Here is a 25,906-nt window from a genome sequence, read left to right as displayed (position 1 = left end):
CAGAGGCTTGATGTGTTGCTGCGTTTGTGTGATTGAAGTTGCTTGTCCTCCGTCTGAGCCTGTTGATAGGGGATAAGCTACAAAACACTCTTATAATACTCACATAATACACTTGTCAGAGGCCAGGATGTTAAGTGGTGCGGACAATAAGGGTGATCATAACATGACTGGAATAGGCGTTCAAACTGTGTGCCGTGGCAAAGTCTCTCACTGGAGGCATTCAACTCTGCCGAGTTGGGAGCGGGCTTGATTGTATTTTCTGCATCTCTCACCAACACACTGTGTTAGTGTATTTTGTGGCTCTGATGGTTGCAGAAATCTGCTCTTGGAAAAATGTATACAAGATCATTTTTCAACGTTTTCCCCTACTGAATGCACTCCAGAGGCTAAGTGTTTAGTCTGTTTACATCATTAGCTCTGTCAACAACCATACCCCCCCCAACCCCCTCATTGTTGATTGGAGAGAAAATTGTTTTAACCAATAGAGCTGTCCAGACAGTTGTGTTTTCAGCCTAGGATACAGCCCTTAAAAAGCCTAAGATAGGGTTTTCCTCCACAGAGAAAGGATGTAACTTCAGACTGTTATGTGGACAGTGGATCAATTGTCAGAAGAGAGTGAGAGTGAGCTCAGTCTTTTCTGGAATGAGGCCCAAGAATGTTTTAGAATAATATGATAACCAACGAGACAGCTTTCCTGTTAGCTGTGTGTGTGTGCGTGTGTGTGTGTGTGTGTGTGAACTGGCTGTCCTCCCTCCAGACGAGTCAGAATACAGCAGTACATCAGTCAGTGTGTGTGTGACGGCCTGTGTAATGACTTCTTCTGTGCGTGTGTGTGCATTAAGTCGGCACATTTCTGCTTTGATTCACCTATAACTGTCTGGACTGGAGGTGTGAAGTGGAACTGAGAGCCTGTAACGAAGGAGATAGGAGCTGTAATTAGCCTAGCAGAACAGGATTAGCCGTTTACTCACCGCTAATAGTTCACCTTGAAATGCAAATACCAGGGGATAAAACCCTCCCCTCCTTGCCCTCCATTACCCCCTGCTGGTCGCCTGGTCGTCTGCCCCAGGAAACACACACTCGCTCTGAAGTGCTCTGGGCTTATTTCAATCATTACTGGTATTTAGGAGTCCGCAGAAGGCTGCGAGTCAGAGGCACCGTGCTGTGATATGGTGAGGTGAATGAGAAAGGATGTTGAGGGAGACTGCCAGAGTACAGAAAGAGCAGCGAGACTGTCTGCCCAAAAGGAAATTAGGTTTATTGATTGATGTAACCCTGAATAAAGTTTCAACGGATTCATTCTGGTGTTGTTAATTGTCTTTCAGTAAATGTGTTACCCAGCAGTATTATGATAACATAATAAACCATTTCTGTTTCCTTAGGAACCATTGTCATGACAATGACAGCGTTGGACGCTGACGACCCCAACACCGACAATGCCGTTCTTCGCTACAACATTGTGAGGCAGTCTCCAGACAAGCCCTCGCCCAACATGTTCTACATTGACCCAGAGCGGGGAGACATTGTCACGGTCATCTCCCCGAGTCTCCTGGACAGAGAGGTGGGTAACCTGGTCAATCCTTGCTACAATCCTTGCTACCTTCTGTCTCTTTCCTTGCTTCCGTCTTCTCTTTTGAATGTCGACTGTTGGTCTATAGTACTTTCTAGGTATGATATTGGTCAAATTGTCAGGCAGTCTCTTGATGTCTCTCCCTGACCACTGGCTGGTGTGTGCCTGGCCACTATTTGGCTCCTCGCTGACCCCTGCTGGGCCCCTGTTGGCCTCCTCTCTGACCCCTGGCTGGGCTCTTTGGCAGGCTCCTCTGCGGCTGCCTTTGGCAGGCTCCTCTCCAACCCCTGGCTGGGCGTCCGTGGTTATTGAGACCAAGAGAGAGAACAGTACAGGACAACAACGTCGTTTTTTTGTGACTAGGGAGAGCATGGTGATAGACTGGTAAACTTGTTGTGTAGGGTCTGGGCTGGGTGGTGTACGTGTGTGTGTGTGTGGCTCTGTTATGCGTACGTACCACCGAGTGTGTTGGAGTGTATCGTAGTAGTGCATTCTAATGAGCCAGAGGAGGCAGAGACCTCCAGTCGCTGACGGGAGCGAGAGCGAGACAACGCCATGATTGCTTTTCCAGCGGAGTGACGAATGCCAGAACATCGATTGGGCTCGCTGGGGAAGGAGGAATATTAGCTGTTGTCAGACACTTAGAGCATGGTTTAATTGAGGTGATACACACTCATGCGCCTGCACTGGCTGTGTCCAACAAGCACCAACCAAGAAAACCCCTCAGCCGGAACTTGAGGAATCAGAAATCACTAGCACACAGTGGCAAGGCTGGCAGGCTCTGTGCATCCCTAATAGATGATTAATCTGTCATCGGTCCCATGAACCCAGAATGCAGTGGGGTTTTGCCTGGGCTGGGACAGAGCTGGGTGGTTTTCTGGCTATGCCCTCGTGTCATAAGCCATGGCCGTTTAGCGGAGACATCCTCTGAATGATCCTGTCACCACCATGCCCCTCTGTCACCCTGCTGCCAGACCTGAGCGCGCGTCTGTGCATGTATGATGCGCGTGAACGCATCACACGGATGTCGAACCCTTGTTGGAGCCAGAATCAAGGACACACAAGTCCATCAATCGTGGACAGTTAAAGGCTAATGGACCAATGGAGGCATGTTAGCTTAACTCCTCCTTTTCTTCCCTGCAACAGTCCCTTGGGAAGGTCTAAACACAGTTTCTCCACCAGATCCCTATAAGTATGTATCCCACATGGCATCCATCTGTCTGGCCCAACAAATGGCTTTTTTGGGTGCAGGATGAGCAACCTTGTCCCTCCACCCTCCATCAGCATTGATGTGATTCAGGCTGAGCCAGTGTATTTAGATAGACACCCGGCCCGCCCTTGGGAGCCTGAGGCAATCCAGAGAAAATTGGAAAATCAATTTTGTCACATCGAAATCAAGTTGATTTTCCCTCTAGCGCCTCTCTCTCAGGCGTAAAATCCTGTCTTGATATGCACATTTATTTCCCCAGTCTATGTTTTTCTCCCCACTTTGTGGCAGACCCCCACTCTACTCTCTCGTTCACTTTCCGTCCCTTTTTCTCAATCTCTGTTTTTTCTTTCTTTCTCTCTCCCGCGCTCCAATTCTCTCTTACTTACTCTGTTCTGACTCACTCTTTCTGGATCAATTGACTATAATTTCTGACAGCTAATATTGCTGCTTGATGGGGGACATTTGGCGAGGGCTGTGGTGGGGTGAGCTCTCTCCCGCCACTCATTCCCCGACACAGACCACGAGATCTCACCTGCATTGCTCCTCCCACAGCAGCCTGACTGACAAACACAGAATTTTACTTCCACCGTGGCGACCACAGCCACACAATGCTTTGAGCTTCAGTCAAATGATCATGCGTTTGATAAGTTATCAAAATGGGAAAACATGCACGTGTTTTGTCTTGTGTTCCGGATGTTTGCAAAGCTTTTAACGGTAATGTATAAGGTATTGTGCTGCGTCTCCAGCCTGGCAGATATTTCATAGCATGTGCACCGCTTGCTTTGGTCTGTGTGATGACAGCTACTGTATGATGGTATGACAGACACAATATGTGGATAATACTACCTGTCGATCAGAGTGATGTGAAAGAATGACCTTTTTGTGCTTGTGTTTGTTCCATGTATGTGTGTGTGTGTGGTGTTTGACTCAGTCTCCCTCTGCTGGGTTTTAGGGTGATTAATGTTCTTCACAGTCAACCGTGCTGTCACGGCTCACCTCCCCTTGTCACGACTCACCTACTTTCTGTCCAAAGTCATCAGTACCTGAAAAGCGGGAGGGTGGGAGACCGATGATGTAGACCGAGAAACAGGAGGAGGGAGGCAGAGTGAGGCAGAGAGGCAGATGATGTAGACCCAGAAACAGGAGGAGGGAGGCAGAGTGAGGCAGAGAGGCAGATGATGTAGACTGAGAAACAGGAGGAGGGAGGCAGAGTGAGGCAGAGAGGCAGATGATGTAGACTGAGAAACAGGAGGAGGGAGGCAGAGTGAGGCAGAGAGGCAGATGATGTAGACTGAGAAACAGGAGGAGGGAGGCAGAGTGAGGCAGAGAGGCAGATGATGTACACTGAGAAACAGGAGGAGGGAGGCAGAGTGAGGCAGAGAGACAGATGATGTAGACTGAGAAACAGGAGGAGGGAGGCAGAGTGAGGCAGAGAGGCAGATGATGTAGACTGAGAAACAGGAGGAGGGAGGCAGAGTGAGGCAGAGAGACAGATGATGTAGACTGAGAAACAGGAGGAGGGAGGCAGAGTGAGGCAGAGAGGCAGATGATGTAGAACCATTAACAGAAAAAAAGAGACAGAGGTAGGCAGAGAAGCTTTGCAGCACAGCATTGTTTCCTGTCCACACACATGCACACACACACATGCACACCCACACACACGCACACACACTCACACTTACCCCCATTCGATACATCAGATGAATCAGACCAATATAAGCAAGTTGAGTAATTTAGAAGTGCACTTTGCAAGCATGGTTATGTATAGTGTAATTAGGTGTCAGTTATACAACTCCTAATGATTGTGATTGTAAAGCCTTGTACCTCATTTGGTTCAAATACAGCTTGAGAGTACAAAAAATGAATATATTGACCTCATATTCAAGCAGGTCAGTCTAAAGGAATGATCAGTCACCTACTACATGGTAATGTAAAAGCCTGGATTCTTTCAGCCATAATTATTCCCATCATGTAAATGACTGAAGTGTGTATGCGAATCACTGTCTGCATGCACAATGGATCTGCTAGGCACAGGCAGCTTTTCAGATGATATTTTTTAAGTCAGTATTCTGCATGCGTTTCATGGCATGACTCTGTACTAAGAGTGTGTGTTAAGAGTGTGTAGTCGGAGTGTGTTTTGTGGTGTGGATGTATGCTGGCTGTGTATCCACTCTGTCTTATCTCTCTATTTTTCATTAAATCCTCTGATTCCTTCAGAAGCCCGATGATAGGTCAGCTGGAGGTCACCTGTATTACAATGCCAAAAAACTCCTCTCCTCGCCCACACACTTCTGAATGACTGGCAGAATGTGTGTGTATGTGTTGCTGTGTGTATGTGGCGCGTGTGTGATGGTGTCGTGTGTAGTGGTTGCACAGTATTTATGTATGTGTGTGTGTGTTTTTGTTGTTGCTTATAAGTCCAAAGGGAACATCTCAGAGGGGCGTACCGCTGGCAAATTCAGAGAGGTTGGTCCTCTTGTTAAAATACCCAGCGAGTGTTAAGTTGAGCATGTCACAGTGCATTAATGAGCCAATGAGGAGCCGTCGCCAGGCGGTGATGGTGTCAAGATAATGAACAGGAGAGAACAGCGAGTGGTATTGACATGGAATTACATAAAACGCTAAAATATTTAACTGTGTCCTAAATCCATTATTTGTGGCTGTGAAGTGTGACTCTAATCTTTTCTCTCTCTCTCTCTCTCTCTCTCTCTCTCTCTCTCTCTCTCTCTCTCTCTCTCTCTCTCTCTCTCTCTCTCTCTCTGTCTCTCTCTCTTTCTCCATCTCTCTCTCTCTCTCTCTCTCTCTCTCTCTCTCTCTCTCTCTCTCTCTCTCTCTCTCTCTCTCTCTCTCTCTCTATCTCTATCTCTATCTCGCTCTCGCTCTCGCTCTCTCGGTCTGTCTCTCACTCTCTTTATCTTATTTTTTTTTTACGCAACCCTTGCTTTCTCCAGCAACTCTTCCTTCTCCATTACTCCTCCTCTTTCCTTTCTCTTCCTTCTCTCCCTCCTTTTTCTATCTCTGTCTAGTGGCATTTGTGTCTGTGAAGTGTGTGTGTGCATGCGTGTGTGTGTGTGATTGATAACCAGTATGTTTCTTCATAATAATGTGTGTTTGTGTGTGTGTTTGTTAGTGTGTGAATATGTGTGTGTATGTAATTGTTCATTAGTATGTGTGTTTATTGTAATGTGTGTGTGTGTGTACACGTGTGTGTGCGCGCGTTTGTTTGTGTGGAGCTGGTATGGCTGTAACTGGGATGGACAGATTGTTAATAATGGTCAGACTCTGTAGCTCTCTAATTCCCCCCTGGCCAATCTGGCACATGTCACTGCTAATGACAGCCAATCGATAGAGCTGGTCACCCTGCTGCCCCTCCCCCTCCATCTCATGCAGGTGAAACAGGGAGAGAACAGAGAGTGGATGTTGTCCAATCAGTGGCCCCTCCACATGGGGTTCAGAGGTCACCCACCTACACTCCTGCTACCTCAGGTTCTAATGAAGGGATCCTGGCCATGTACATTGTTTGTTCACAGTGTGTGCGTTTATGTGTGCGTGTGTGTATGTGTGTGTGTGGGTGTGTGTATATGCGTGTGTGTATGTGTGACCCAACAAATTGGTCCTTTATGCCTGTAAAAGCCATTTATCTGCCAGCAAACAATGCTCGTCAAAACTCCAAGAACAAAACTCTTAACAAAAAGTGAATTTTGGACAAACAATGTTCAAACGTCAATCAGGTTGGATGTGCCTGTGTTACTGACATTCATATACCAGCAGGGAGTTTATATCTGGCTGGATAGGTTTTTATATCTGGCTAGATAGTGATAGTGAATCTATACCAATAACAGCAACTCCCCCGCATATTTTCCTTTGAAGCAGTGTGCAGTAGAATAATACTCCACTGGTCCTCAGAGCTCTATCCACAGCCCTGTTTGTTTGATGCCAACGTTATAACCGACGTTATAACACATGACTCTTCTAAAAGACTCTTCTAGACTCTTCTAGAATGTCTTCTCAAATTTGACTTAATGAAATTTGAGAAACCAGAACTCAGCCTAATGGCTAATGAATGATCTGAAGGAGGCCCCCAGTGGCTGCGCCCTGCCCTGGCTGCAGGACTGTTGGTTTGTTGGTTTGTTGTTCAGCACATGAAAAGACTTCTTTACATCGTTCTTTATAATAGCTTATTTGGATGCATGATGAGTGTCTGTGTGCTTTAATAAATGTTAACCCCTGATTTACAAATTCCATTTATTCTGTTGTCCTTTGACTCTCTTACTCACTCACTCACTCACTCACTCACTCACTCACTCACTCACTCACGCTCTCTGTTTCCCTCTTCTTCCTCTCTCTGTCTTCCTCTTTCTCTTCGACTTCCTCTCTGCTGACTGATCTCTTTCTCTCTTTCTTTCTTTTTCTCTCTCCACCGCTGCACCCTCCATTTTCTCTCCATCATTGCCTCACTCTGGACATCCAATTACTCCCAGGTCGTCGTGTGGTGATTTTATTCAGAGCAGTGCCGTTCACCCCAGACTCATACAGCCATTCAAATTACAGACCCTGCCACTCCCCGGTCTGTCGTCTGCAAAATGCTGTTTTCCAACCGTCGCCCTAATCTGATCCCTCAGACATAATTGAATGTCAGTCGCCACATAAAGATGCTTTCCTCCCCTCAATTAGCGGCTGGTTGTTGGCGTGGCAGCGACCAGACAAAGCAGACAGAAGAATATTTACTACTCTCAGGCAGAGTTATTATATTATGTCATCTATATGCAAATACTACAGCGCAGCGCGTCAATTGATAACATTTCATTATTGCTGATCTGATATGCACTTCAGTTTATAAACTCTCTTTCATTCACCTATTATGATGTAGAGGTGGAGGTATGGCTTGTGTGGGAAAGGAAAGAGAAGAGGGGAGAGAGGTGAGCAGAGAGAGGGCAGAGACTGAGGGGGGAGAGGAGGGACGAGGGAGGAGAAGGAAGGAAAGAGGTGAGAGAGAGAGAGAGAGAGAGAGAGAGTGAGAGAGAGAGTGAGAGAGAGAGGGAGAGAGAGAGAGAGAGAGAGAGAGAGAGAGAGAGAGAGAGGGACGAGGAAAGAGAAGGAAGCAAAGAGGTGAGAAAGAGAGAGAGGAGGGGTGAGAATGGAGAGGGGAGGAAGGAGGAAACAGGGAGAGAGGAAAAGAGAAGATACTGCAGAGGAGAGCTCACCACCACCCTTCACACGTGTCACCCACCCCCTGCACTGTCTGTCCCTCTGTCCTACTCTGCTCCAGTAGAACAGCTGCCCTCCACTGAACTCCATCTTCACCCAACTCCAAGCCCACCAGTCACCTTTGTCTACTTGTCTAAGCTGTTGAATTATTCAATATTTTTACAATTTGCTATTTATTTATTTTAATTACACATACTGTTGATAGCAGCTCATGTAGTATTAGGACTTAATATTAGGACATATGCTTTGATTATTTATTATAGATTTAGATTGGCTGCTAGGAAACTGTGAAGAGAAGCAGGGCCAAATAATTCCAATGTACCTGTACCTGTACTTGTTACATATGGCAAAAAAACTAGAATTTGATGAACAAAGTCAGCACCTCTGTGTTATGGTCATTGTTCTTTCTTCTAACTCTCTATTTTACACTCTTCTCTGTCTATGTATCTCTTCTGCCTCCTTTTCCTATTTGTTCATCTGACAGGGATAAGCCTGCATTTTGGCTTCACAAGTCTATGAATGTACAGTTCAGATTTACCAATCACAAGTTCATCAGGTTGATCTAATGAGAATGTATTTGGAGATACACTTGTCTTACTCTAAGCTGGGCGTCTGTGCTCCAGATAAGGGCTAACTGACCTAATGAAGAGAGGAATGGAGTAGAGAGAGGGGGATGAATCTCCATCCATTTTAACAGAGGTGAAATTTTGAGTCAATTAACATCTTAGAGAAATAGGTCAGACTGGCCTGGCATCTATCCAGACATTCATACTCAAATCCATACTCTTTCTGTCTCAAATCCAGCCTCTTTCTGTCTCTCTCTCTTTCTCTTAAAAAGGTATCTTAGTGTGGTATGTATGTGGGGGGGGTTAGGGTTAGGGGGTGTGTGGGGGGGTGTGTGGGGGTGCGTGGGGGTGCGAGGGGGAGTGTGCGTGTGTGTTTGCGTGTGTGAGTGTGTGAGTCTGTAGACTGATGTGGACACCGTTGATAGACCTCTCCTGCTATTTCCTCCAATCCCTCTCTTTTCCCTGTCCCTTTTTCTTCTTTCTCCTGTTCACTCTATCTTTAGTTTCTCCAACCACTCTCCCTCCTTCTCCTCTACTCCCCCTCTCTCCTTTCTCTTCCTTCTCTCCTTCCCTCCTCTATCACGTCTCTGTCCAGTTGCATTAGAGAGGAAATGAGATTGCACTAATTAATTAGATCTCACTGTGCTAAAGATGAAGATTACATCCCAATGAAGGTTAGGGGTGTCAATCACCCTCTCTCTTACAGCTGTGTGAATTCCTGTAGATAAATGGAGCCCCCTGGGCATTGTGGGTAAGAAGTGTCAGTTGTTAATCTCTTTTTTCCCTGTTTTAATTGAGTCTAACAGACGGGTTGAGTCAATGAGAGTCTGAGACAACAGAGGGGGGATTGGTGGGCGAGAGAGGGAGAGAGAAAGAAAAGAGAGAGAGATGGCAGGGAAAAGTGGAATATGAGCCCTGTGTTCTCGCAGACATAGGGACAGAGCAAGACCAGACGAGACATAGAGAAGAGAGATTAAGTCATTAAAAGCCATGAGGTGTAACAGATGGGAGAATCAGAGAGGAGCAGGAGAGAGAGCGTAATTGACCAGAGGGATGGAGGTATGGAAACAGTATGGAGTGGAAAAAGGAGAAGGTGCCTCCAATAGACGTAGATCCCATAATACAGAGGCTAGGACTGACTCGCCTGCCTCGGCCGATGACTACTGTAGTGTCCACACATGACCTATGGAGAGTTTTAAGTTACATAAAAGACAATGAACCACTCCTTTTTTATATTGCTTAGTCACATCGACTAACGTAAGGTCTCCAATTACTACATGGCCTTCCAATCTGTACACTGCATACCTGCATGGGTATTTGGTCTCTCCAGAAAATCAGAATGTACAAAACAGATAATACATTCCACAAAAGCAATAAGAACATAATGGGCTAGCTTAAGCCTATCGGAATGTAGAATGTCTTCAGTTAAGCAGTTATCGCAGCATACAATTGACCATAAATCTGTGACACTGAATCCTCGCTTGTGCCACTTCTAATGTTGCTTATGAATGGGTTTAGCCTCTGACAACGCTGCCTTGCAGCAGACAAATTAGGAAATGCACATCGATTGTCTCTTAATGGTGTGTCTTAATACCCAGAGATGAAGTAACCAGGAGATGTTAGGGGAGGAACAAAGCAATCGAGATGTGTCTAAATTGGCATTCAGGGACACAGAGGAACTAGAGACCTTTTCAAAATTCAGGAGTTCCGAAATCCACTTCATCCGTCCTAAGGAGCGTTTGAAAGGCCAGTAGAGGGTGGGATGGAGAGATAGGGATGGAGAGGTGGGGACGTAGTGGGAGGGATGGAAAGGTGGGGATGGAGCAGAAGGGAGATGGAAAGGTAGTCGGGGATGGTGGGAGGTACGAGGAAAAAGGATAAGAAACGAACGTGAGGATGGGTAATGTTTAAAGTGAGGGATGGAAGGAGGGAGAGAATTATGAACTGAGAGAAAGACTGGAGGTGGAACCGACATGGAGATGGGGACAGATGGAGGTAGATAGAGGCGAAGAGGGAGGGGAAGCGATATGGCATATGGCGAGAGGAAGGGAGGGACAGGAAGAAGAGGGGGAGAGAGAGGAAAACATATGGAGGGAGGGAGAGAGATTAAACAGGTAAGACAGGAATGTAGATGTCTTAATGGGATTGGCTCAGACAGGTCCACCTGATGGCCCCGGGTAGAAGATCTCCTGTCTGCAGTGTCTCTTCCTTCATCTCTTCTACGATGGCATCCAAGAAAGCCTTCAGTTTTCTGATGAAGACACAAATAACGTCAATCTTCAATATTTCTCATCTACATGAATGCATCTCTTTTAAAGATAAATGCAGTTTTTCCAATAATGAGTCTTTTTTGAACTGGGTGTTGCCATCTCTCCTCTACCAAGAGACTGTACTTCCTGTATGAGGAAGAATAGTTTTTCTGAGCCAGCTAAGATGTTACCATCTGATCCAGGCTGCATACAAGCACACTTACATTATATATATATATATATATATATATATATATATATATGTATATATACAAGCACACACTCCATTATAGTCACCAAGGGAATCACAGGCCATTATAAACCATATCTCAAATATTCACACTACACGCAGGCTTGCCCTTTATTATGTCAAGTGTTGAAAGGCCAAGAAAGCCCAGGCAGAAGTAGATGTCTATGGAGAGAAGAAAGGAGAAGAGATGGAACGTTCTCCATAAACCATGGACTCTGGAGGCTCTGGAGACTGTAGCGTTCCTCCTCCTGCAGATGCACACCGTGATTCATCAGCCCCCAGGGAGCCGGGGGAGGGACTGGGGAGGACAGGAGAAGAGGCTGGGGGGGAGGCTGAGAGGAGCCTCGGTAGAGGCTGGGAAGAGGCAGGGTCGCGGCTGGGGAAGACAGTGAGAGGCTGGGAAGTTGTGGGGACATACAGGAAGAAAAGGTAAAGGAGAAATGGAAGAGGACTCTAGAGAGGAGGGTTTGGCAGAGACAGACAGTGAGAGATGGGTAGAGCATGGTGGGGAGGAGGCGACACAGGGTGAAACAAAAATAGTCTGGAGAGAGAGAGAGAGAGAGAGAGAGAGAGAGAGAGAGAGGGGGGAATGGAACGAGGGAGGTGGGGCCCCAGGGGACAGACTAGGGAGGTAGGGAAGCTTGGCTGAGGGTAGGTTTCTATGGCAATAACTCCTGCTGACACTTGGCAAAGCAAGGAAGTCTGGGTAAAGAGTGTGTGGTAAATTGTCTTGTTTCCTCCCTCGGGGCTGGAGGGCTCAAGGTTCAGGGTTTGCAGGTTCATGTTACTGCCCATCCCTAGCACACATGATTCAAACAATCAAGAAACAGTCGTGTTTGCCCTTGATTAGCTGACCTTGGTGATACCTACAGTGAGAGGAGTCACAGTGGAGCACGTTAGGATAGGTGTCAGAGAGGCCAGGATGGATGTGTGCGATAAGACCTGGAGGCCCTGTGTGGCTGAGATAAGATAACTGACGCCTCACTAAGGACCACAACTCAGGTCCCCAGTAACTCTCTCCATATCTCACTCATACACACGTACAGTACACACACACACACACCGTACATACACACCCATACACCTCCTCAGCTTGCCATGCGCCACATTCTGAGAGACGGTTTATTATCTGTGCTATCAGTTGGTGGACTCAAATGTCTGAATAGGACTGACAGAGAAAGACAAGGAAAGGGAGAGAAAGAGAGAGGGAGAGAAAAAGAGAGAGAGACGCAGGCGATGGAGAGGCAAAGAGGGTGGGATATAGTTCAAGATTATAAAAACGATAGAAGCTACTAAGCTCCTGTCTTCATCCCTCCACTCCTCATCTCCTCTCCTTTCACCCCTCCCCACCCCCTGTCTTTCCCCCCTTCTTCTGAATAGACAATCCACAAAACCTCCCCAGCACAGGAAACGCAAAGCTCCACAGGGGGCTTATGACAAAGCCGGAGCAGGATTGGCTCAGACGAGAGAACTCTCTCACCCATAAACACCTACATCTGCAGACACACTCTTTACACTGTCACCATGGTAACTGATTAGCCTGTCAACAAGATGGATTCTGACCAGGTGATGCCACACACACACACACGCAAACTTGCACGCAGGCATATACACACCGCACCCACATACACACGCCTAATCTTCTGTAACACTCTAAGATATAAGATGTAACGAATAAGATATTTACTGAAATGGTTAACAGTGCCCTGTGACCTGTACTGTCTTCCCCCGCTGTCTTAGGTCATCTGGACTACCATCTAGTCTTTATCTCTGTGTGGAACTGACATGTGACTTTTAGATAGCTACTTTTTCCTTGCATGTGTTTGCTTTCGCTCTGACCAGGCCCAGTCAGAAGGAGCTTCACTATGGCACAGACTCCTTCCCCTGGAGTTAAACAGAGTCAGAGAGACGCCCTGGGCTGTGCCTCCTCTCCTCAACCCGCTAATACAATTAACCAAAGAGAAAATTGCTGTATCAGTAATGGGCTTACTGCTTGGATTGTTTGTTTAAGATGAAGCGTGTCAAATCTGGATGTATGATTTCCCTAATACCTCCTATTAATTAATTTGTCAGCACTCTTTTTTAAAGTGGTTTCAGGCAGGGTTATTCTGGTATAAGCTGTATCAGAGTATTCCCTGGCTTCCCCTGGTTCCTTCTGAGCCTCTCTCCTAAAGCACTGGTCTATGATACATGGCCCCCCGACCCTTGTTCCCCTGCCTCACCCACCATCCCTCACCCACCATCCCTCGCCCACCATCCCTCGCCCACCATCCCTCGCCCACCATCCCTCACCCATCATCCCTCGCCCACCATCCCTCGCCCACCTTCCCTCACCCACCTTCCCTCACCCACCTTCCCTCACCCACCTTCCCTCACCCACCTTCAATCACCCACCTTCGATCACCCACCAGTTCTCACCCACAAGTCATTGCCCACCATTCCTTGCCTACCAACTCCTAGTCCATCCACCCACATGGACCTGTCTAGCTTGCAGCACGCCTCACAGATTCTGCCACAGTCACTGCATGTCTTGAGTTCAGACCAAGATAATGGATCTGCGTTGGATCACATTTGTACTGTTGAAATGTCTGTGTGAACAGTATAATTATTGGTTGATGCGCTAGTTAGTGACTAATATTTCTCTTCAGCAGTTCTACCTCAGATTTGACTTTCCACGAGAAATGTGGAACACTGTGCCCTTGTCAAACTCCTAATGATCTTAATTACACCCACCCACATTTTGTCTTGACAAACGGCGTTAATAACATGGGAATTCTTTGGTTGAAGGCGTCGTCATTTTACCAGCTGGGCCACGTGCAGACATGATTACACGGCTGTCTCTGCTCTCTTTCTCCCTCAAGGACCATGTGAAAAGAGGCTAGATCTGTAAGCGAAAAAAAAAGCTGGGTGAAAAGAGAGATAGAATGATAAGAAAAAAAAGTAACATGGTATGGGTAATTATTTGAAGTTACTTCCATCAGTTCTCTCATGTTCTTTCATGTGTGCTGAAGATGTGGAGTAAGGATGAGAAGCCAACCGAAAGGACGGGCCACTAATTAGCTCATACCTCAGATGTCTTCTAATTGGCAGACTATTATGAAATGTTCATGACTGCCGTTTAGAGAATGCGAGAAAACCTCTCATCTCCAGAGGAAACTCTGTTCTTCTGGCGATGGTTGTCTGGCTTCCTTTTACTTCAGAGGACAGTCTCTTGTGTCAAGCCCGATAAGCTTGAAAAAAACCATCAACATCTAAAAAAATACTGTAAGCTTTGATTGGGTAACGTTGACATCTACTTTAGCTTCTCTCAGGATACCCATGTGGGTGCAGACCTTGTAACAAGTGAGGAAGTTGGATTTGGGAGGACGCTGTCCCTTTAAGAGCCTCTACCCTGAGGTGATAAAGGTGTTGGTGGGTCGGAGGGTATTTTGGGATGGTGGGATTTGTGAATATTGATGAGTGAGATTGCCAGGCTAGCAAGAGAATCAATCCTGGAGGAGAATGGAGGCATGGCAGTAGACAGAGTGTTGTTCTCAGCAGAGAGACGTGGCAGGGTTCGCTAACTCGTGGATTCGGTGTGTGTGTGTGTGTGTGTTTGGGAGCATGTGTGTGCATTTATTTACCCCCCTCCAGGCTCAAGCAGATGTCTGTAGACCCATGGCAGTATGGAATATTACACATTAGTTATGCTAACAGGTGGATGGGATATCTGACTTGGCAGGTCAAGTAGATCACGCACAAACACTCTTGACGAACATTGTCATGGAATCTGACCTGCAAGCTGTTCAACAGACAGACGGACAGACAGATCTCCTGCCTGCCTGCCTGCAGCTCATACTGTTTGTTAGTTTTCAGAAGGAATGAATTCATGGCTAGTTCTGACTCGTCTGGTTCCCAACACTGATGACTGTTTCCTGTTTCATTAAAGCAGACTGCGGGGAGTCCTGTCCCTACTCTCACACCCTGTCACCCCCAGCTGGGCCTGAGCAGGACTTACATTACCATGCCCACGACACCGGGACACAAGGACACAGTCACACACAGACACAGGGACACAGGGACACAAGGACACAATGACACAAGGACACAATGACACAGTCACACACAGACACAGGGACACATAGACACAGGGACAAAGTCACACACAGACACAGGGACACAGACACAGGGACACAAGGACACAAGGACACAAGGACACAATGACACAGTCACACACAGACACAGGGACACAAGGACACAATGACACAAGGACACAATGACACAGTCACACACAGACACAGGGACACAGGGACACAGCGACACATAGACACAGGGACACAAGGACACAAGGACACAATGACACAGTCACACACAGACACAGTCACACACAGACACAGGGACACATAGACACAGGGACACAGACACAGGGACACAAGGACACAATGACACAGTCACACACAGACACAGGGACACATAGACACAGGGACACAGGGACACAAGGACACAAGGACACAATGACACAGTCACACACAGACACAGGGACACATAGACACAAGGACAAAGTCACACACAGACACAGGGACACAGACACAGGGACACAGGGACACAGAGATGGACAAAGTCACACAAAGATGGACACAGGGAGACTCCAGACCCTCCATCTCCGCCCTCCATCCTCCTCCCCGTGTCTCCTTGTTTCCTCAGAACTCAAACTTTCTGTATTTCGCCACTTGCCTGCTGGGTATTTGCATGTTTTATGTGGGGAAATTGAGTGGAGTGGTGTGTGTGAGAGGTGCATTACCATGTGGAGCATCATTAAATATGTACTCATCAAGGAGGCTTTTTTATTTGGTTTTTCCTTGCAGAAGTACAAATGGCTGCTAATCAGCCATGGTGACATTTCCTTGCAATTATGTCCATGCCATCGCCATTGGCCCCTCTGTCACCGTGACAACTCGCTGTTAACACCTTGGCTCCCCAGCGAGACACTGACGGATAAACACAGGAACATGCAGTTCTCTGAATGACATGAAGAGAGAAAGAAGGATGGAGAGAGAGGTAGAGGGAAAAGAAGGAAACAAACAGGAAAAAGAAAGAAAGATCAACCCCATCAGTTTGAAATCAGAGTGCCAATCAGAGTTTTTTAAACTCCTTTATTTTCTCCCCCCACATCCCACTCCACCCCAATGCTAATTATCAGCCCTTTCATGTGTTTGTGTGTGTCTGTGTTGAAGGCGTATTTTTCAGTGTGTTTGCGTGAGCGGGTTTTGGTTGTTGTTCGTTTTTTCATTCCTTTTCAAGAAAAAACACCTGCTGTGTGCGTGCATCTGTAGTCGTGTGTGTGCAGGGTTGTGTGTGTGTGTGTGTGTGTGAGAGAAGTAAGCCTCAGAGGGACGTCAGGCAGACTGTGGCTCTCAGTGTGAGGTCCCGGCTGTTCATTCCTCCTGTCTGGCCACAGAAACACCCAACAGAGTGTGTGTGTGTGTGTGTGTGTGTGTGTGTGTGTGTGTGTGTGTGTGTGTGTGCGTGCGTGTGTGTGTGTGAGTGTGTGTGTGATTGATTTGTGTACCTGTGACAGAGTTCTCTGTCTGTCCTGAATGCATCGGTGGTTCTTGTCGGGGGTTGGTGTATGTTGCCACAGAACTAGAGACACACTGCATTGCACTTCTGAACACAGGCTTCAATCATTTCTTGATCAGCGCAATCTGCTGTCTCTTCACTTGACTGAAGACGTTTGAAAACAGCTATACTATTTGAATCGCAGTTAGTATTCTCTGAGGGATCGTCATAGTTTACACTGAAATTGTTTTGCTGTGCTTCCGTCCATAGGGGGCGCTACATCAACCACTCGTGTTGCACTAAAATTAAGGTGATATCTCTGATTATTGAATCTGCCTGTGGTATACGGTCATGAACTCTGCCGTAATGGCCTGTTCAACACATTTATGGTGCTGGTAATGATCATGGTTATTGCGCCAGGGAACAAGTTATGTTCACCATTCTTAATGTGGAGCTGCAGGGCAGAGCTCTCCTGCAGAATGATGACCATGACTCCCCCCCCCCCCCTCCAGAAAGGAGTACAAGGACACACACACGTGAGCACACACACGCTCACACCAAGCTGGGCCTTGAAGGGGTGGAGGGAGAGACTGGGGTCGTGTCTGGGCTCCTGTCGGCGGGAAGCAGCCAGGTGAGTGGACCTTGAGAGAAGGGGTTCGTACAAACACGGACGCACACAAAACACTCTTGCGCACGCACACACACACACGCATCTAACTCCCGCAGTCCACACACTGCGCACACACCCGCTCCAGCTGACACACAAACACAGACGCACACACATGTACGCAAGCTCCAACTCAGGTACACATAAACCCAAACTCTCCAAAGCCAACACACACACACACACACACACATGTAGACACACACACAGAGAGGTAGCAAGATGAGGAAGAGCTGGCTGGTGAGCTGTGGAGAGAATGATCTCAAGAGACAAAGAAAAAACCCGTCCAGACAAACAAATCTGAGCTCTACCATCCCACATCCCACATCAGTGGCAGTAGCCTGAGGTGCGTTTGATGTGTTCGGTCATTGATGTCAGGGCCCTCCGCCCTGCACTGGGCTGCTGAAGAGACACTGCGTGTGTGGCTTCACAAGGAGCTCTGCCAAGATCCCCATTGTTTGTTTTCCCAGGCTCAGACCAGAGGAAAGAGACGTAACCCAAGGCAGGACACCTGACTAGTGTGTGCTTGTGTGTGTGCGAGCACGTGTGTGTGTGCGAGCACGTGTGTGTGTGTGTGTGAACTGGGACGAGGGATGGCTGTCCCCTGTAGGTAATGTCAGGAGGAGACTTTAATCCATCCTGGATAGACTCAACTGTCTTTACCATCACAATCCCTTTACACAACACATACGGGTGTTGCGTCACAAACCCTAACAGGCCCTCCAGCTTCAGGGGAACCAATCAAATTGTTCCCGTCGACTGATTGATTCAGCCTAATTGATGGCAGAGGAGGCCTTTTTTTGGCCCGCGGCCTTGGGTGATTGGCCCCTACGCCCAGCCTCCCGCCCCCCCCCCCCTCCCCGCTGAGCACCCCCCCCCCTCAGGTCTGTTTGATGTGCTCTCTAATCTAATTAGGAGTTAACCAGGAACACCTGGGATCCACAGTAGGGCTGCCGCTGCCGATGCCTCCGCCCTCCCAGATGGCTCTTTAAAGGCTCTGATGGTGGCACGCCGATCGCTCCTAACCGGACCACTTTACACACACACACACATATACATACACTCATACACACACTGACGCATGTGAACCCACATGGGCAGGCACACACATGGATGGGTTTGCATATGTGCACTAACTTCCTCTCTGTCTCCCCCTTTTTCCCCCTCTTCATGGGGCTATGGTGTAATGGGGTCTATTTCAGTCACCAATATATGTGTAATGAGTGGGTAATTGACAACGATTAGGCCAGGGTCTAATGATGCACCTGATTAGATTATCTTTCGCCACTCTCCTTGCTCCGCCTCTCTCAGCCAAACACCCAACCTTGACCCCAATTACCCCCCCCCCAGCCCCCCCCTCCCCCACAGTATGACAGAGCTGTGGATGGAGGCAGCGTTACAGCTTCTCATCTGACTGCTAATTGATCTGCTGAGATCTGGATAAATACGGTCAATGCCTACAATGTCATTTCCCCAATCAAAGCATTTGGTTTGATGTAGTGTGTGACTGAGTATGTGTGTATGTTTGTGTGCGTGTGTGTTTGTTTTCTTGGTCCTCACAAGTTCAAGGGCTATTCATATGGGGGTTTTAGGGTGGTTAGAGTTAGTGTTAGGGTTCGAACAACATTAAGGGTTGTGGTTAGGAGTTGGGGTCACTTTAGGTTTAGGATACAAGGTTAGTTTTAGGGTTAGGGGTTAGGGTTTAGGTTTGTCTGGGGGTAAAGGTTAAGGTTAAGGTTTAGGGATTGCAAAATTCTATCTTGGATGGAATTTTCTGTCCCCACAGAATTAGCCATTCAAACATGTTTGTGAGAGCATTTGGTGTGTGTGTGTGTGCAGTGTTTTTTGCATGTCTGTGTGAGGGTGTTTTTTGATGTGTGTGCACATCGAAAACTATTTCCACAACTGCTGATTGCTGGCTCTTGAATATCCATGTTTCAGCTCAGTTGATTAAAATGATTAAAATGGAAATTAAGTGGTTAAACGTTTAGCCCTCCTGGGTCAAAGAAAGAGTTTTGATTGCTGCACCTTTTTAAAACCTTGTGCAACCTTCGGTTCATTGTGAACCTTCGGGTCATTGTGACCCACCGTCGTGTCGGGCAATTTTACCTCATACAAAAATAAAGTGAAGCATTTTCTTTTCATCCAGCGTGAAGGTTAAAAGTAAATGCTTTACTTTATTTACACGACGGTGGGTCACAATGACACGAAGGTAGCATTAGGGGCAGCTCTTTGGATAGTGACAATGCTTTCTTTGTTACGTGTGTGTTATTACTATCAGAAGTATGCAATGCCTTTTGAAGTAGTAGGTTTTTTTGTTGTTGTTGAAGTATCTTTACAAATCTTTTTTCATTACCAAAGCCTCCAGTGAAAAGCTTTGAGGGGACAAAAGACTGAAGGCTCTACGATGAGGATATGGCATCGAGGCAGAAACCAGAGTTCAGAGAGAAACACGATATATCACCGAGACACAGGTGGAGACCATCTGAAAGATGGACACCAGAACAGAACAGAAGAACGAAAGAGAATGTCAGGCTGACAAGGAAATGACACAACACTCATCTACCTATGTGCACACATGCAGACAGTACACACAAAGATACACACACAAATAGCTACAATAGTCACACCCAGTCCATCCATAGATGCCCCCACAAGCACACATACACACACTCACAAAGGCAATAGAAAAGGATCTCTAAACATATCGCTTTTTTCCATAACTAAAGTGTCTCTTCTACAGATTTCCTCAAGGTTCTACATCGTTGTTTGCAACAACATTCTCTAGACAGTTTGTAGTGGCTTCCTAAACGGTGAAGCTTGCTCATAAAGCCCTGACATGGGGCAGTCACAACGCCATTGTTTGCCACGATGATCCAGAGCAACATTCTCTCCAGGGGAAGCCTCCTACTCAGAGACAGTTTGCAGCTCATGTGATGTGATGCAGACAGGCTCGCCCCAGGGAAACCAAACTGTAGAAGATTCCAGATGCTGGCTTGTGGAATAAAGCATAGCTCTCAAAGAACAAGCCCTCTCCGTGCCAGCTAGGCAGGGTAGCAAGCAGACCAGCTGTGGCGGGGCAGGTTGAAACCAGGGGGTGTATAGCAGGTGGGACCTGGGTCCTCTGTTTACCACTAAATTAGGGATTCTGAGGTGTAAATTAGTTTAGCTTGTTTTCCACGTCGCAGGCAGAGCCTCTCTGATGCGGGTACTCCCCTCTGCCTGGCGACTGTCATGGCCAGCCCTGTGGTAACATACGGACCGGATCAGCTCCCCAGTCACCCAGGCCCTTTTATCATTCCTGGTTCATCCTTCTGGATCTTCTGGCTCGGCTCTTTGCTGGGTCATTTACCTCGGCAGAGATCAACACGCTCTCGGTGTGGCGCGGGCGAGGGACGACAGCTGTGGCATGAGGAAAGGGAATGGGAACGTCCTGTGGCAACACAGGGGAGTCAAATACTCTGCAGGAAACCTGACTCCACACAGAGACTAGATGTATATTACGTTGTTATCAAGCTGTAATTGCCGACATAGCATTGTCGTTGTTGTTATCCTCCACCTATTGAAATTACACAAAGGTGGAACCAGGAGATCAAATGAATGTTACAATCGCAGCATATGTCTTTATTATGCCTGCACGCAATCAGAGAGACTCCCTAGCTCCTACACTAAGTTTCTGGGGTGCACCTCAGTGAGTTGGGAAGTGTGTTCCCAACAGAGGCCACATGCAGTTAGAACGCATCGTACAGATTGAGATACAACATGGTCAGGCCGGGCTTGATCTGACATGATAAACAAACCCCCCCCCCCCCCCCAAGAGTGGTACACATGAGGGCCACTACTTTCTTTCTAGTTTGTTTTCTGTTCTCATTTGCAGTTTAATTTTGTTTGGCTTTAGTTTCAAATAAATGATTTCTTTTCTACAATACATTTTTGTATTATTATTTTGGTTTTGTTCACTATGTCGCTTCTTTTGCTTTTCAAATTATGCTTAGGTTTCAAACTCTGGGTTAATAATGAATGAGTTAAAGAGGCTTTCATCTGCTTCTCTCAAGTCCTCACTGGAGGGCTAACATGCTGCGGGTTATCAGCAGCAGGAACTGCTTACGTTGTCACAGATCCTCAGAGTGCATTGCATGTCTGCTCAGATGACAGAGAGAGACCGAGAGAGAGAGAGAGAGAGAGAGAGAGAGAGAGAGAGAGAGAGAGAGAGAGAGAGAAAGAAAGAGAGAGAGAGAGAGAGAGAGAGAAGGAGATGGAAAGGTAGAGGGAAAGAAAAATAAACAGACTGGAGTGCAGAGCTAATTGTTGAACGTAATGACAACACTCGGATTATGAGTAAAAAAAAAAACTGGAGCCTAAAAAAAAGGTTCGGGGAATGAAAAAATGCACAAAGGTTTAGAAACACATTAGATTATCAACTGTTGCTCTTTTGTGGCCTGCGGTTATTTCATCTTCATTGTCTTGTGTGACTCGCTACAATGTTTGTTTAAAGCATTCCTTGTTCTTATACTGAGGAGTACAGAGAATTCAAAGAAAAATTTTTTTGCATCAGAAGCCAACACCAGTAGCACCCGACAGTACAATTTGAACTCCAGAATCTTGAATCTCCTCGGCACTGGATAAAAGGAGAGGGTGAGAGGAGTGCTTGAGAGAAGTGGGTCAACAGCAGGTTCAAGTGGCCCAGATAAAAGCCATGTGATTGTGGTCGTGCTGTAATTAAGATTTGGCATGGCAATTAATCAGGTGCCTGAAGAGGTGCATCGTGGGTTGAGCGTTTCTCAGAACTCTTGACAGTCAGCCAAGTTACATCTGGAGTGTAGGCCTGGGGAAACGTGAAGGAGAGAGGGATAGAGAGGGTTGTAATGAGGAGAGAGGCGAGAAAAAGACAAGTGAGAGAGAGGCAGATCGGCAGCGAGAGTGGAATGACCTCAAAAATGTCCCCTCAGAACGTGTTCAGAAAACACCCAGCGCTTGCCTGCCTGACCTTCTGCAGTCCCTCTATATGTAACGGCTGTGGCTTTGCCAGATGCTGGAGCTGGATGCTGTAGTTTAATCCCTAAAGTGCTAGTTAACCCCACCCACCTGTGGTGCACACAACATTAAATCAAGCGTCTCTGACAGGAAACAAACACTCTCTCGGCCCAGGAGAGGATGCCCAGCATGGGGGACAGGCTGGATTCCATGCTCTGATATGCTGACAGATGGCACCCTGCTGGGTGGGGCTGAGGCTGGTTTTGAACCATACCATGCAAAAACACACTTACACACACTCGCACATGCAAGCACACACTTGCACACACTCGCACGCACACAATAAAGGCAGTGTGCCATGAACGAATGCCCATGTCTAACAGCCCTGCTGGGTGTTGGCACAGGGGCAAGGGAAGGGCCCTCTCTTATCTATGAGATTGAAGGGATGTGGAGTAAATAACCCACAGGCCGTTGCCTGGGATACTACCAGGTGAATGGGTTGCCATTGGAAAAGTGTGCTCAAGTCAAGAGTAACGACCCACTTCAAGCAAAAGTTTGTTCAGGTCAATTTTTAATTTTATGTGACTGCATAAAGGGAAAACAAACCTAATATTATCTATACAGTAAATATAAATAGTGTGTGTATGTACATAAATACATACATAAATACATTGATGCATATGTATTCGGTATGTATATATATACAGCATGTGACAGAGATGAGAAAACCCATCAACTCTGTCCCCTTCTTTATTCCCATGTTCCTGCGGTCTGTAAGGGGAGAGGGGGGAGGGAGGGAGGGGTGGGAGGGGGGGGGGGGCAGAATGGATGAGCGGATGAGTGGGCTGAGATGAGACAAAGCTGTAGAGAGAAGACACAGTACAGAACGAGCCTGAAACAACAGCTCTACATAAGAGTGGAGGAGAAGACCAAAGAAGTACACAGGTTTAACCACTATGATTTACACACAGCAAGAGAGAAAAGTGAAAGAGCGAGAGAGAAAAAGTGTGAAAGAGCGGGAGCGAGAGAGAGAGAGAGAGAGAGAGAGAGAGAGAGAGAGAGAGAGAGAGAGAGAGAGAGAGAGAGAGAGAGAGAGAAATTAGCAATCTGAGGCTTTGATCATATTTTCACACAGTCAGACTCACTTCTGGTTGCAAAAGTACTGCGCTGTGAAAAGCTGGAATTTTAACAAGTGGTAAAGGGTACCATGGGAGGAAAAGAAAGGAAGCAAGAGCAGCCAACAAAAAAGAAGGGGAGAGTGGCGTGCGAGGGAGGGAGGCACATAGGTGAGAGGAATAATGCTGCTTTGTTTGACGGGATGTTATGGCTTCCGTCTCCTGCAGCACTTCTCTGAGCCTGCTTTGTGTGTCAATGTGACGCCGGGCTGCAAAAGGAGGACTGAAGAATTCTCGGTGGCTTTGTGGAGCGAGCACCTGCTTTATGGGGCCACAATGTCGGCCAATTTAATAATCACATTACACCTTTTGAGGGAAAAAAAATGTGGCAGTCCCGGACTGTGGTTCCAGGATCTTTACTGCTCCCCTCTCAACCCTCCCCACCCCTCTCCTCTCTCCACTCTCTTTTCCTGTCCTCTCCTCCCTGATGAATCGCTTCTAGACAGTGTGAAATGTCATTCTCAGATCTGGTGTCTCCTTCGGCTGTATCTCAGAGATATCTCATTTGGGAGGCTCCATTTTCACAATCTCCCTGCTCCAGTTCGGGGCCCGCTCTCAGTCATACAATCACTCATTAGAATCACTCAGGAGTCTCTTAATATATTCTTTAAAGGGATGATTTATGCATCAGTGCAGCCTATTCTTCACCTGGATATTGTACGAGCTGCCCCAGCTCTGATGACTCGCTCTGAGCAGCCTACACAGACCATCTCCCACCAGAACACCCAGGAGGCAAGTGACAGAAGCTGTCAGGACTCTGTGTGAAGTTGCCAGACTCTGAGAGATGGACAGGTCACTCCGGGGACTCGAGTCATTAAGACATTGCCAGCTACTTTGTGTGTGGCGCTGTATGCGTGTGTGTGTGTATGTGTGTGTGCATGTGGGGTGCGTGTGTATGTTTGTGTTTAGACACTATAGGGACAATGTGTCCCTGAGTCTAGCCCAGTGTGGATGCTCAACAGATGGGTGGGGTGTTTTTATAGACTCAAGGGTGTGTGAAGCTCCATCTGTCCACAGCCATGTAATAACTCCCGAGAAGACTGGCAGGGCGTCCTTATCACACACTGTCGACGACAAACTCATGGGTGCTCACACACACACCATCTCTTTGCCTCCTGCATTCATCCCCAGAAGAACTACATCCTGTTCAGGTGCATGCTGGGAGGAAGGATGTGTGAAGAAGAGTGTCAAGGGAATGACAGCTCACACGAGACCATTATTTCCGTTCATGAATGAAGGATGCAGTGTGTGTGTGCGTGTGTGTGTGTGTGTACGTGTGTCTATTTGTGTGGAACGAGTGTGTAGTGAGTGAATGGGTACAGTGAAGACTAGGAACATTTGAGAGCCACAACAGAGGAGGCTAGGTCCTTCTGAAAGGCTGGAGTGATGGAGGTAATATTGGTGACGGAGAGCGAAAGAATGAATTCAGCGGTGTATGCTTGCGTCAACAACAGGAAACAGGACTCACTGTCACAATACAATATTCACCAGTCGAAATGATCCTGTCATTAAAAGGCGGGTCGTTTTATTTAATGCCTGTATCCTTCCAGCACAGCTGAATTGATACTGTAATTAGCAACAGTCTGCTAGGCTCTCACATATTGCCAAAGTGCTAATGGGAATGCGTCACAGTTGTGTAGTTGTGCGCCAATCATTCCAACTCTCCTCTTGGCTGTTGACTCTTAGCAGGGTGGCACGATGATAGTTTTCTAAAGTCTGAGCACTGCTCAGAGATCTCCGGTCTGTGGCAGCGAGCTCTAGTGTTTCAGGATTGCTGAAGCTGTTTGGGCTGCAGGTGTGTGTCTGTGAGCGCACACACCTGTTTGTGTCTGTGTGTGCACGTGCGTGTCTGTATGTGTGTATGGGTATGTTTTTTGTTGTTGTTGTGTTTTGTGTTGTTGACGTGAGTGTGAGGGTGTGTCTGAATGCTGTTGGCGAGATGGCGAAAGGTATTATCAGCAATGGTGGACCTGTGGAAGCTGGCCTGCAGGATGAGGAAGCAGTGAAACAGATGGATGAGTTTGAGTTAATATGTGGTTTCAAACAGCTCTCAGGCAGGTTGCCCATCAAGGACAATGGCTGTAGTCATCAACAACATCGCCCAGCTGATGTCCCCGCACCTCCATGTTGGCAGCACCTGGACAGGATTACACCCAGACAGAGGCGGTAGTGATTTGGAGGCCCTAGGCAGAGACTGGTTGAGGCCGCTACATAATGTATTTCTTTACCTTCTGAGCCTGTCAGTGTCAAATCGTCTTCAGGAATAGCTGCAGCCGCTAAGATATTTACATTAGTAGTACTAGCCGCAGCCGTTAACTAACGTTACTACTGCCATTGCTAACATTGTTGGCAGAAGAAAAAAAAGTGGTCACCTTTGGGAGGGTGGCAATAAAAGTTTTGTTTTACTCCTCCTTTCCTCTGTCTTTTTGCTGCACCGCTAACATATAATCGTTTCATAATTTCACATTAAAGTTTAATCTGTCTCTCTTACTATCGGCTAAC

General features: G+C 47.1%; 1 protein-coding gene across 2 annotated transcripts in view; it reads left to right on the top strand.

The window, feature by feature from the left end:
* Positions 1 to 25,906, top strand: part of cdh13 (cadherin 13, H-cadherin (heart)) — a 189,141-nt gene that overhangs the window by 120,088 nt on the left and 43,147 nt on the right. For both annotated transcript variants that reach the window (XM_084673081.1, XM_084673082.1), the window contains exon 7: positions 1,383 to 1,561. In XM_084673081.1, coding sequence (XP_084529207.1) covers positions 1,383 to 1,561 — 179 coding nt within the window. The remainder of the gene's footprint in view (positions 1 to 1,382; positions 1,562 to 25,906) is intronic.

This window comes from Hypomesus nipponensis, chromosome 14 (genome assembly GCF_054491055.1).
Source record: "Hypomesus nipponensis isolate SF chromosome 14, ASM5449105v1, whole genome shotgun sequence".
Taxonomy (NCBI): Eukaryota; Metazoa; Chordata; class Actinopteri; order Osmeriformes; family Osmeridae; genus Hypomesus; species Hypomesus nipponensis.
The sequence above is the reverse complement of the archived record's forward strand: the minus strand, read 5'-3'. Positions and strand labels throughout refer to the sequence as shown.